The 12,008-nt window shown below is 41.0% G+C and overlaps 1 protein-coding gene across 1 annotated transcript in view; it reads right to left on the reverse strand.

The window, feature by feature from the left end:
• The window catches only part of PHKA2 (phosphorylase kinase regulatory subunit alpha 2), a 44,894-nt gene that overhangs the window by 7,172 nt on the left and 25,714 nt on the right, over positions 1 to 12,008 (reverse strand). Inside the window, 12 exon segments of the mRNA XM_032100754.1 lie at positions 960 to 1,066; positions 1,068 to 1,126; positions 2,186 to 2,272; positions 2,766 to 2,813; positions 5,154 to 5,272; positions 5,867 to 5,968; positions 6,546 to 6,675; positions 6,799 to 6,877; positions 7,097 to 7,176; positions 8,651 to 8,807; positions 10,278 to 10,411; positions 11,493 to 11,581. Of these exon segments, the coding sequence (XP_031956645.1) occupies positions 960 to 1,066; positions 1,068 to 1,126; positions 2,186 to 2,272; positions 2,766 to 2,813; positions 5,154 to 5,272; positions 5,867 to 5,968; positions 6,546 to 6,675; positions 6,799 to 6,877; positions 7,097 to 7,176; positions 8,651 to 8,807; positions 10,278 to 10,411; positions 11,493 to 11,581 (1,191 nt within the window).

Raw genomic sequence — 12,008 nt, forward strand, 5'->3', positions numbered from 1 at the left:
GTACCTGAGGTATAGAATGGAAACACACTAGGAAGAGGAGACACATTTTATGATTTGTCCAAAGAGATTTTAAGAATGAAATATTGAAGACAAGCACAATTCATTTTAACAGCCAGAAAAACCATACAATTACTCCCAGCTATTACATTAGGCCAGAAGTGATGCTCACTCTACTGAAAGATCCTATTAGTATATAGCCAAGAGGTCATATATGATTTGTCTTGGCTGACATCAACACTAACAGCTTCAGTGTAAGTGATTTTAGAAGGACAAACCAGCCTAAATTGGTGATGCACTCTTTTTCCAACTAAGCAAGCACGAACAGCTCAGTGCTGCAGGGTGCCAAATGCTGGCCTGTATCCAGCAAAGCAGAAAAACAGGTGCATAATCACTTTGAAATAAGTTAAAATTTGTAATTCCTTTCCCCTTCTTCTGGGAGGGTTGCTTCAACACATTTCTATACCCCTGATATCCAATGTGCTGGCAAGGACTTACTTGTCACTTAAAAACAAACTAACAAACAAACAAAAAACATTAAGAATGCCATACAACTCAGAACAGCCAGCAAGAGGTCTCAACACATTCTGGAAGAGTTAGAGCAGTTTCCTACTTCATTCCTCGCAGCCTTTCTGACCCGGAGCACAGAGCTGCATTGCACTGCAGTGCCCTTTAGCTGCACTGACAATGTGCATTAGGCCAGGGGATGCACAACAGGCAGTGGTGGAACAGAATCTTCAGCCAAAATTCAGCATTGGTGGTTTGAGAGAAAAAACACTTTCAAAGAAACACATGAACTTGTGTTAATGGAGCCCTTTTATGTTCAAGAGACACACTTCTACCAGTGACTCTGGTTTCCACCTGTTGACCAACTTCCACTCCTGGCAAGATGCCACCCCTGGACCACCACCTCCCCGAGTACTGCAGAGCTTGCTTGCATCCTCCACAGTGGTCAGCTTACCTCTGAAGGATTTTCCACACTTTCTCATAAAAGCCAACAGGAACCTCTGTAATAGCACCGTCAAGCCTCCTCCTGCGCAGCCACTGCCCTTTTCTGTCACCCCAGCTCATGTCTCCACTGGAGCCCAGTTGGAGAAGTACTGGTGGGAGATGATGGAGTACTGCCCCTCTGTAGGGACATTAAAGCCTTGGTTAGTACTCACACAAGTGCCACTCCTGGCCAACACATGTTATAATGCTACCTCAGAACCAGGGAAGAAATACAGGCTCTGGTGTCATATAGGATGATGGGATGGGATTGATCCTTCATCCTCATCTCTCCCCTTTGCAACAAGCTTCATTTCTCAAGTACTTCCATCGTTTCTCAACAAAACAGGCAAGCACTTCAACATAGCATAACCCAGTGATGTCCACTGCTTGGTTTAATGCAATGTCTGACTATTTTAACAAGCATGAGCTGCTTCCAGGGCAGTGTCACTGGTGTGCAAGGTGGGGGGATCTGCAGGTATGTCCAATTCACTTGGACATGGTGCTGTAAAAGTATCAAAGTAAAAGTATCACAGTCCAGCAAGAGAGGCCCTCATACAAAAGCTCTATTAAAGTAAGTAGATTAAAATTTGACTTAATGAAGCCATGAAATCATCATGCTTGCCTTTCTGTTAAGTGTTAGTCTTGTTTCCTTTATTACCCTTGTTGGACTATTATTTTACCCTACCAGGCCTGGACACTAAATTAGGCAGCAAATCATCTTCAAAGTTGTTGCAATACCACCAAATTGCTGTTGTGATTTGCACACACACAGTCTGCCCATTCCTTGCACTCCCAGAGACTGTGCTCTTCTGTTTTCTCCTTCCTTTTGGATACCTGTTACTTTCAGCCCAGAAACGACTTCACTGAAAGTGCCATCTTAAATACCTCCAAGTAAGAAGCCATCTGAGCAATATAATGGGGAAGGAGGAAAATGATTGAAAACTGCATGTTTGGAAAGCACAGGCTCATAGACTCTACACAGCTCTGCAAAAAAAATCCCCAGCAAACAGTCCATTTCCACTGCTCCTGGTGTCCAGGAGGCAGAGGTGGTGTTCCTTCGATGTTCCAGTGCTTGCTGTTCCTTTCCACTGCTCACTGACTATGACAGATAGAACTTCCTGCTCTATAGCTGTGTTTTTAGGGCATTTGGGAGGTGTGGAATTGACAATAAGTGAAGATGCAGCAAATCACAAACCACCTGTTCAAAGGGCATGTGTAGCTGGAAACTTCCTGTCTCTCCATGACACATTTGGAGCTTCAGACTTACTTGGAATTGCTGAAGTCTCTGTTGGTAAAATATTTAAGCAATTATATTCCTTCTTTAACAGTGAGAGCTTAAGAAGAGCTACAGTTCTCTGCCTTGAAAGAAGATGACTTCTTGAAGAGATACCCATGCAACCCCTGTCTCAGCAACTTGTAGCTATTCTGGGTTCCTCGCTGTCCAGAGGCTGCCAGCATTTATCAACACTACCTTACTTTTAAATACTAAAGACACCTGTAACATAATCCAGTATCAAGTAGCTAAATCTGCTAGAGTACTTTATCTGCTACAACTGCTTAAGCTTCAGAAGAACTAAGTGGATCTAAATGCGAGACTCAACTTCTTTTAAAAGATTACTAATGAGAATTGGTTCCCAATGGGGACAAACAAGACAAAGAGGCAGGGTTTGAAAACAAGGTTTTAGGCAGAAGACGGAGGAGGTATCTAGAGCCAAGACCCTTGCAGACAAACACACACAGGGTGAAGAGCAGGTGCAGAGCTACAGATAGTGTTTTACCGTGGAAGCAAACATGCTGTTGGACGTGGAGTACCCCTCATGAAAAAACTACAAAACAAAACCAGACACCAACATGTCAGACAGACAGCCACGAGAACAGAACACAAACAAGATTAATTAACCCATCTGTGCAAAGGCAAGAAATACAGAATAACCTCAGGTACTCAGGGAAAAACTGCAGCGATCCATGGCCTCTTGAAGTGTTGCACTTCAGCTGATACCAGGGCAGCTGCTGCTGATTCCCAGGGTCACCATGAGGCAGAGCCTGCCATGCCAGGGGCCTGTTTGGCAGCCACAAGGTGCCCATGCCATCCACAGTGCTCCCAGCATGGCCAGCACAAACCACCAGTTTAAGATGCAAGCTAAAGCTTCCCCCTGTGACTCAGGGCTGGGGTAAAAGCCAAGCTCCCCACTTCCGTTCCCCAGTTGTTGCAATGCCACCAGCTTCTCTTTGCACAAGAAGGTCATCTTGCTGGAAGGCTGCAAACTGAATGGGCAGCACTAAACAAACAGCTGCAAGGCCAAATGTTTGCTGAAATGTGGATGCAGCATTTAAGCACTCAGGCTTTAAGCGTTTTTCTCTAACTGCCCATCCCAAGCCATGCCTCCACATTCAGTGTTAATGGCTCAGGCAAAGGTTTGATGTTCAGACTCAGGAAGAACAGCCACAAAAGAGGGAGCTGCAGTTGCTCAACACGTCCAGAGATGTTAGCACAAGTACTTGAAATATTCCTTGTAACAACAGAGTGTATCCTGCACCACCCCACCCAAACCCCCTGCCAAAATGACATTCCATCAGCTGCTGGTCAATTATTCACAGAATGCAGTTGTATGTGGCAGGAAACAGCAGGAATGGCAAAGTGGGGGGGTACAAAAATAAACCCAGCCAACTCCTCCTCTGTGCAAAATACCCAGTTTCCATGGAATGAAAAAGCAACAAAGGAACTATGTTTCTAATGTCAACAGAGATCCACATATTCCAGCTACGGCCCACCGCTGTATTTCAAACAAAATAATGCTGCCATCTAGTGCCTTGTCCCTCCTCCTTCCTGGAAAGGCCCCGAATCCAGACACTGCCCTGTGAATGGGAGCCCTGCTCAGACTGACCTCCAAGGCCACCTCAGGGCCGGTGCAGCACAGTCGGCAGCACCTTCACAGCCACTCCTGAGCCTTGTCCACGATGGTGCTCCGGCAGTGGCACAGCTCAAACGCAGCAAGCAGGTCTTACGAGACAGACACCATGTGCTCCTCAGGGGTCTCTGCTTCCCTGCCTGACCATTTCCCATGAAGAATCATTAACTGATCTTTGCTGCCACCAGCAAATGCTTCATGTTAAGACCACGTCAAAATGCCACTCCTTTCTGAAGGCTTATTCAACCTGTTTTACACAATCCAAGGAAAACATCAAATGCTTCCTTAGATGAGGCTGCTTAAAGCCCTATCCAATCTGACCGTACACATTTCCAGGGGCGGGGCATCCACAACTTCATTGGGCAACCTGTTTACTGCCTCTTCCCCTTCATTGTAAAAAGTAGTCCTTGTATCTAACCTAAACCTACCCTTTCAGTTTAAAACTGTTGTCTCTTTTCTTGTCACTACAGGCCTTGGCAAAAAGCATCTCTTCATCTTTCTTGTAAGCCTTCTTTATATATTGCAAGGCTGCAGTTAGGTCTCTTGGAGCCTTCCCTTCTCTAGTTTGAATAACCCATGAGGAAAAATAGAACCATTCTTACAAATGTATTTTATTTGACCACTATCTTCCTATTTATTTAAAGCAAAAGAAAATTGCTAATAGAGACACAAAATATAGCAATCAAACCACTCATAACAAAACCATCAGTCATATTCATTCAGAGTATTTTGGTTGTGTTTTCTGTGATGTCGCCATATACTCAGTTGAAGTGTAATTTAAAGTATTGAAGTTGAACATATACGTATAAATTCTAGCAGTAATCATCCTCCATTCCTGAAGAAACAGAACTGGAAGAAAACAAACCAAGATTCCTTTTCCACCTGTATCTTTTCCAAATGGCATGTGGTCCACTTTTGCAACTTAGGCCAAGTGGAAGAACAAACACTGCATAAAAGCTTCTCTTTGTACCTCTGACTTTTCCTTAGCTAAACATGATAAAAGAGCTGTTTTTACAGTGGATGCCATGAATGCATTAGAGCTTGTTCAAGTTCTTCTACATCCAGAACATGAAACAAGAACAGAAGAGGAAGCACATTTTTAGAGGAAACATCTCTTAACTGCCTTCTATTTAGTGATCAGTTTTAAAATCAAAGCAACTTCGAAAATTTCTGTCATTTAGCAAGAACAAAACCTAACATAACACATTTCCAGAACAGCTGTACTTTCTGATGAGCATTGACAGAAAAACCCTCACCCTGCTTCATCTCACTCTTCAATTTAGTAATACCACTTCTTTCTGTTTTGGTTGCTCCAGAATGCCCCATCTCATGAATAGAAATTGCAGGGCTGGATGAAGAAGAATCTACAGGTCGCACTAAAGAAGCAAATGGACATTTTTAACATTCTATGGGTAGAAAAATAGATGAAACTGTATCTAAGAAGTTAAACGCAAATTGTTTCAGAAATATGCAATGTTCTTGGTGACAGCATCCTTTCAAATCACATCAAGAGTTCAAACCTGATTGTATAAGGGGCCTAAATCCCTAGTTGGGTATCAGAAACTGATTTTCCAAGACAGTGAGCAATTGTAACTTTAGTGAGAATTGTGACAAGACTCTGAGTGCCTACAGAGGAGCCTCAAAGAGAGCTGATGTGCCAGTCAGGAATATGTGGGCATCAAAGACATGCTTCTTGAAGGCAGGTTAGATATCACCTTTTAATGACTTTTGTTCTGGTTCCACAAAATTTCATTTTAAAAGTTTGCCTTCATGTTACTGAAACTTGATACAATCTTATTTCAGTGCAGGATAGCTTCCCTCATATGTGTTTTGTTTATTCTACAGCAACATACACATGTACGTCGTCATCCATGATTAATATGTTACCTATACTTTTATTTTACATGCAGAAGGAATAGATTCCCTACTTATAAGACAATCTAACTTAACACATAAAGTGAAAAACTTACAGCTTCTTTCCACTCCAAACTCTTTCCCACTGAGAATATGATGTAGGAGACTTTTCATATCAAAGGGGCTTAGATTCATCAAGCTCTCTGAAGCTTCTTCACCTAGTTAAACAAAATAAAACAAAACAAAATGACAAATGTCACACAACAAGCTATAAAGCCAGCTAAGGAAACTGAATGAAGTCCAATCACATGTAACTTTTTGGCTAGCTGTTCCTTTAAAAAAATTAGTATGTAGTCACATTCCAAGGAAAATACATTTCAGGACTAAACAACAAACACTGAATGGAAATAATACTACTTGCATTAATGAATATTGTCATAGCTTGTGCAAAATTTCACTGAAGCTCATGATGAGAAAGCAGTTGCTCCCTTGTAGAGCATCACTTGGAATGGCATTACATCTCCCAACAGCAGATGACGTGAATCTAAATTACAGAGCCAGAATTATTCCATAAAGAACATCCTTTGATATTCTTCGAATAACTGGGTGCCAGGGGGAGAGAAGTCTTTCAATAAGTCAAAAAAAAAAAAAAAAAGTGATTTCCAAAGTTTGTAACTGCACATATGAACTAAGAGGTTAATAAAAGGATTTAACACATATAAATGAAAAGATCAACCATGAAGGGTGAAGCAAAAATGACACCAGAAATACCCTCATGATAAAATTGTCTCCTACCTGAGCATTTCAGACTTCGTGCCAGCTCAGTGGCCATCACCTGGATTATCAGACCAATGCGGAGCCTGAGCATCTCCACAAAAAGACTGGGCTGTGACCGGACGTACATCGCCAAGTACATAATTATTTCCTGTAAGGACAAATCCATAAAGGCACCCATCAGAGTGGGTCTTCACGGCTTTCCCAGTCTCAGGGCAAACACCGGCACAGCACTGGGCACAGCCAAAGAAGCCTTTCTGCACAGGCTGCATACCTGAGTCAGGACTGCAATACTGATGTCTTGGCCACTGGCTTCATAAATGAGATCTGTGAGCTCCTCAGGTGGCAGTGGGCTGCAAGAAGACAAACCACAGGCAGCAGTGACTCAGCACAACCAGCACAACAAGCACTGGGATCGAGTCACCCAGAACAAAGGTGCCTACAATTCTACCTGGGTGGCTGCAAATCCTTTTGAGGGCAAGGAGTAAGGTTTAAAAGAAGGTAACAGCAGCAGAATGGTACCAGCAGGAAGATGAAGGGCAATCTGTACCTGAGGCAGAGCTCCAACTTACGTGGTAATGATTTTCTCACGGGGTTCTGGTGGCAGGCCCACTGTAAGTTGCTTGTGGTGTGACAGAAGGTCTGTGCATGCCTATCATAAGGGGACAAAAAGGAAGAGACCTTTCTCTGAATCATGTGGAAGTGATATGACTTTTAATTCCCAAAATTAAATTAATTCCATTTCTTTAGCAATTTTAAATGCATTTCTATTAATTACCAGACATACAGATCCAGAAGAATGCTGTTAAATAGTTTCCAAAGATCTCCTGAGGTCAACAGGGCTATGAGAGTCTACCCAGGCTAAAAGTGGCCTGTTTCCCAGCTCAGTGAAATCAGCAGCAAAATTGTTAGATTAGGAACTCCAGTGGGGCTGACAGATCAATAAAGGCTTTCATCCTTTATCATATGATAAACTTTTGTTCTTTATTTAAGAAAAAAAAAATTTAATCAATGAAAAGTTTGGCAGCATTAGCTAAAAAAAAATCCTATGTCCTAATATATCTCCTAAAACAAACACCCAGCATACTGCATCACATTCCTAATACATTCTGAAATAGGTACTTTCCCCAGTACCAGTGTTCAACCTCCTTTAAAAGTGGGTGTTCAGTTTACCTGTTTTAATATCCTGAATCAAAAAACATCACAGAGCAGTGTTCCTCTGACTTCCAAGAGTCTATTTTCACTCCCTTAACATGGAAGAAAACAGATCATCTCCATTCTCCTCCTCCCCAATTCTTTGTCAATACCTTCTCAAGTTAACATACGTGGCTTTCTGTGAGCATGTCTGTACTGCTCATCCATTGTGTGTTGAGAAGGGAAAAAGTTCAGTGCTTAATGAAGTACCATGCACAGTGATTATCACAAATTGCTCCCAAGAAGACAGGACTGTCACTAAAATAAGGCATCCTAAATGTGACAGTCAGAGCCTTGAAAATGGCGAGGAATTACAGAAAGAGCTCCTCAGAAATATCCAGAGGATTACTAGAAAATTAAACAAATACTTTTAGAGTACTTGAGAGGAAACCTTTCTGTAATGTTCAAAATCATATCTGTACTCTTACAGTGGATTTTTCTTGCTACCACTTAATCGTCACAGATATTTAAACAGTTCCAAACATCCATTCACAGGGCAGACCGTCCACCCAAGGGGATGGAAATGGGCAGAACATGTTTTTGTGTCATCACTAGCACCTTGACATCGCAGTGCTCCAAAGGTGTTCATACCTTCACGACAGCAATAGACAACTACCAGTGACAACTGTAGCTTTCAAAGCACACAATTCAGCTTCTCTGATTAACAGAGGTAAAATGAAGCCTTCACAACTATTACAGTGTGGCATTCTCAGTCCATGCCAACTTTAGCACAGTTCACAGTACAGATGAAAGATAAAGATGTAGTAAGACTCTAGATCAGAAAATCAACCAATATTTAATTAAAAATGCTGCACTATGTATGTTGTAAAGTAAAACTAGAAGAAGGGCAAGCACAAACCCCAACAACAAACCAGTAGTTTTCTCTCTGTTCCCAGGCAGGAAGCTGAACCAGGATTATTTGTATTTCATACCTCAGCCAGGACTTCAACTCTCTTTTTGAGTATGCCAGAAATGTAGCGGATTAAGCCCCATTCTTGATTGAGACCTGCCTTTCTGTAGAGCTCGTTGAGGAGGCAATGAACAGTGACACCATACTGTCCATCCAGCTCTGTGTCCCAGTCAGCACCTCTGCCATAAAAGAAACAGGAGGCAATTGTCATCAGGCAAGATGCTAAACTTTACCACACAGCCGGATTTTGACTGCCTTGCTCATGTTGGTGACAGAATTAAATACCAAATGGGACATCTGTGCCTTCACCACAGATTGATTATATGTGGACAAAATCTTCTTGATACCAGGAACTTTCATACTAATCTGAGCACTCACTCAGCTGTGAGTGACTTGAAAAGAAACCACCTGAAGGACTTCCTACTATACTTCAAATTGAGCATTCACATGCACAGTTTTCTGGAGGAACACTCTATGTAGTGCTTTTTCAGAGCAGAATGCAACATCTTCAGTACTGCTGGAGACAACACCCATTTTTCAGATGCTTCAGGGGAATTTTTTAGCCTTGCTTCTTTCTTAGCTATTAACTAAACTTCCGTGTTGCTTATGCCATTACTGAAAAAGCAAAGGAGATTTCTGTTCCTCTCCTGGTTTTGAAATTCACTGCATTATGGCTTCTCTTTGGTAATGTTTTGAAGTGTCACAGAATGACTCTTCAACTCCTGCTGACAGAGTCCACTAGAGGTCCATCTGCCTGCCCAAGAGAAACTCCCTCGGTGAAATTACTGGTGTTAGATGCAGTTAAACAACAAAACATATTTTTTATAGGATTTCCTTTACTCTTTAAGAGAGGATGCTAAACGTTTTGTTTGGGAAATCAAGAAGATCAAAGAAGAGGTCCTCACGGGAGACAGACTAAAATAAACAAATCTTTGTAGCAGTAGGGAAGACCATCTGTGATTAACACATACTTGTCTTTGCACCAAAAGCTAACTGCCTGACAGGTTCCAGCAGTATTCTCCTGCACAGGAAAAAAAAGCTCAATAAACACACTTCAGAAGATGATTCTGTTGTTTGTATTCACATTTTGTTCCCATCAAACCAATTTAAATAGCAGGTGTTTACTAATCTCAGCAGATGGGTCTAGACTGCTTCCAAGAATGTTTTAAAAAGTACCAAATTTTTGCCAGTTGTGTACTTAAATATGTAGACAGATTAGAGGAAAAATAGTGAACACTCATTAAAATTGCATTTTGCTTTTAGTTAGAAAATGACAAGATGAATTTTCCCTCCACTTTCATTCTTGTGTATAAAAATCACACCAAATCTTTGTGAACTTTATGGAGTGCCACAAATATAGCAGGCTGTGTTCTCATTCATGGAAAGGATTTGTGCATCTAATTTGTGAGCCAATGTGACTTCATGTATTTGCAACTTTGTGCCAATCAACTCTAAAATTTGCACAAGTCTTCTTTTGTATCCAAATAATTTCTGTAATCAAACTAACTGAAAACATGCTTGTTAAAGCACAAAATATTTCCATTCTCCCCTCAAAACACAACCTGAACAGTGGAAACCTTTTGCACAAGAATAATCAGATAGTTGTGAACAAACTTAAAGATGCTGAAGTTCATACTCAGGCAACTTACTTGAGTATATGCAAGATATACAAGATATCTGCTTGATCATGGAGTGTTGGACATTCCTTCAGCTGATCAACAAGCTTCCTGCAATCCAAATCACCATGAGCATCTTTAGGTAAGTGCAAAACATTTTCACGGTCCTGATAACAAAGATGGATGAAAAATCAAAAGACATGACCTTGAAAAAGTAGCAGATCTGTAACTTCCTGTAACTTCAAACTTCCCATTAAAAAATTCACAACAGACTTGCAACAAAGCTCTGCACTTGAAATACAGACACATCACTTAGTTCTTGCCAGGGTACTGCAGGCACAGAAGGGAGACTTATACCAAGAAACACAACCCTCAGAATGGAACCTTGTATCTTCTTTTTTTTTTTTTTTGACAAAACAAAGAAGCCGAATTATCTGCATGCTTTTCCTGTCATCTTATGTTACTTGTAAAGAGAAAAGCAGAGATACTATCCTTTTTTTCATTTGAAATAATTTAGAGCTTTTTGAGTTCCATCACTAACCTGTATATAAATGGTGCCTTACGAATGCAAATATTGCCATTATAAATTTTCCAGGCTTATGAAAGTAAAATGTTAACTAATCAGATGATGCAATCCTATGGTGAGTTCTTGGATGAAAAGAAGTTTTGTTTAACAAGCAATATAATCAAATATCAGCAATTTATATAATCCTAAAATACCATTTCCACAAATGAAGCCTTGTGCAGAGCAGAATCTTTCAGGAGGCTGGATACAACCTCTTCTAGCCATTCTCAGCAGCTGGTCACATATACCAAAACAAAACAAGTGCCCAGCACAACCCCAGTGCCTTAAGGACATTCACACATTCCCAGTTGCCCAGATGTTACTATAAGTAGCATTTCTTGGAAAACATCTCTAAAGGCTGTGAACATCCTGTCCTTCCCCTTGTGTTCAGCCAGAACTAAAGATGATGACTTAACTTTTGGCTTTTAAAAATAAAGCAACTATTATGTTCTTTTCTGTTTTGCACATGCAATTAAAAACTTTCCACTTGATAGTGTCTATTTGACTAAAAAACCTTAATCCAGCCAAAAAAATAATTTCCAAAACAAGGGAGTACCTGGGATAGAATGGCTTGTCTGTGAAGAAAAATGAGACCTGGCATAGGGTTTGGAAGGAAAACATGAGGAAAGGCTACAGCATTGCATCCTAAAACCACAAACAGCATAAAAATTCCCACACCTTACCTTTGTCTCAAAGAAATGAGGATTATCAACAAGATTCAGAGACTTCCGGTGTGTGTTCAGAACTTTAGTGGGAAGAGACATAGACACGGCTGGAAAGCAAAGCCACCAGAACACAAAGAAGAAAGGGTCTGTTTCAGTAACATGAAACACCTACATGAAGCAGCTTGACTAGGTAAAAATAACAGAAATACCTCCAAGGGTCAAAATACAAAGGCAGTGCTTCTGATATGCTGTGCATGGAACTCTGACAGAAGCTCATGTTCTGAACCTTTTCTCCTTGCAGGTTTGCTCTGAGAGTTTCTGAGATCAGCATGTCAAAGGCTCAGGGGCTACATGCTCAACTGATACCTCTTATTTGGCCCATGACTCAGAAATCCTGCAGCCCAATGACCTGACCCTGCCAAGTGTTTTAAACATTTCAATAGCAAATAAGTGGAGAAAATGGCCTAATTGATAAGATTTCATAATTAAAATTATAATGCTAAATGCAGGTTAATGCTCTGATAATTTCATTTG

The sequence above is a fragment of the Corvus moneduloides genome, chromosome 2, assembly GCF_009650955.1.
Source record: "Corvus moneduloides isolate bCorMon1 chromosome 2, bCorMon1.pri, whole genome shotgun sequence".
In the NCBI taxonomy this organism is placed as follows: Eukaryota; Metazoa; Chordata; class Aves; order Passeriformes; family Corvidae; genus Corvus; species Corvus moneduloides.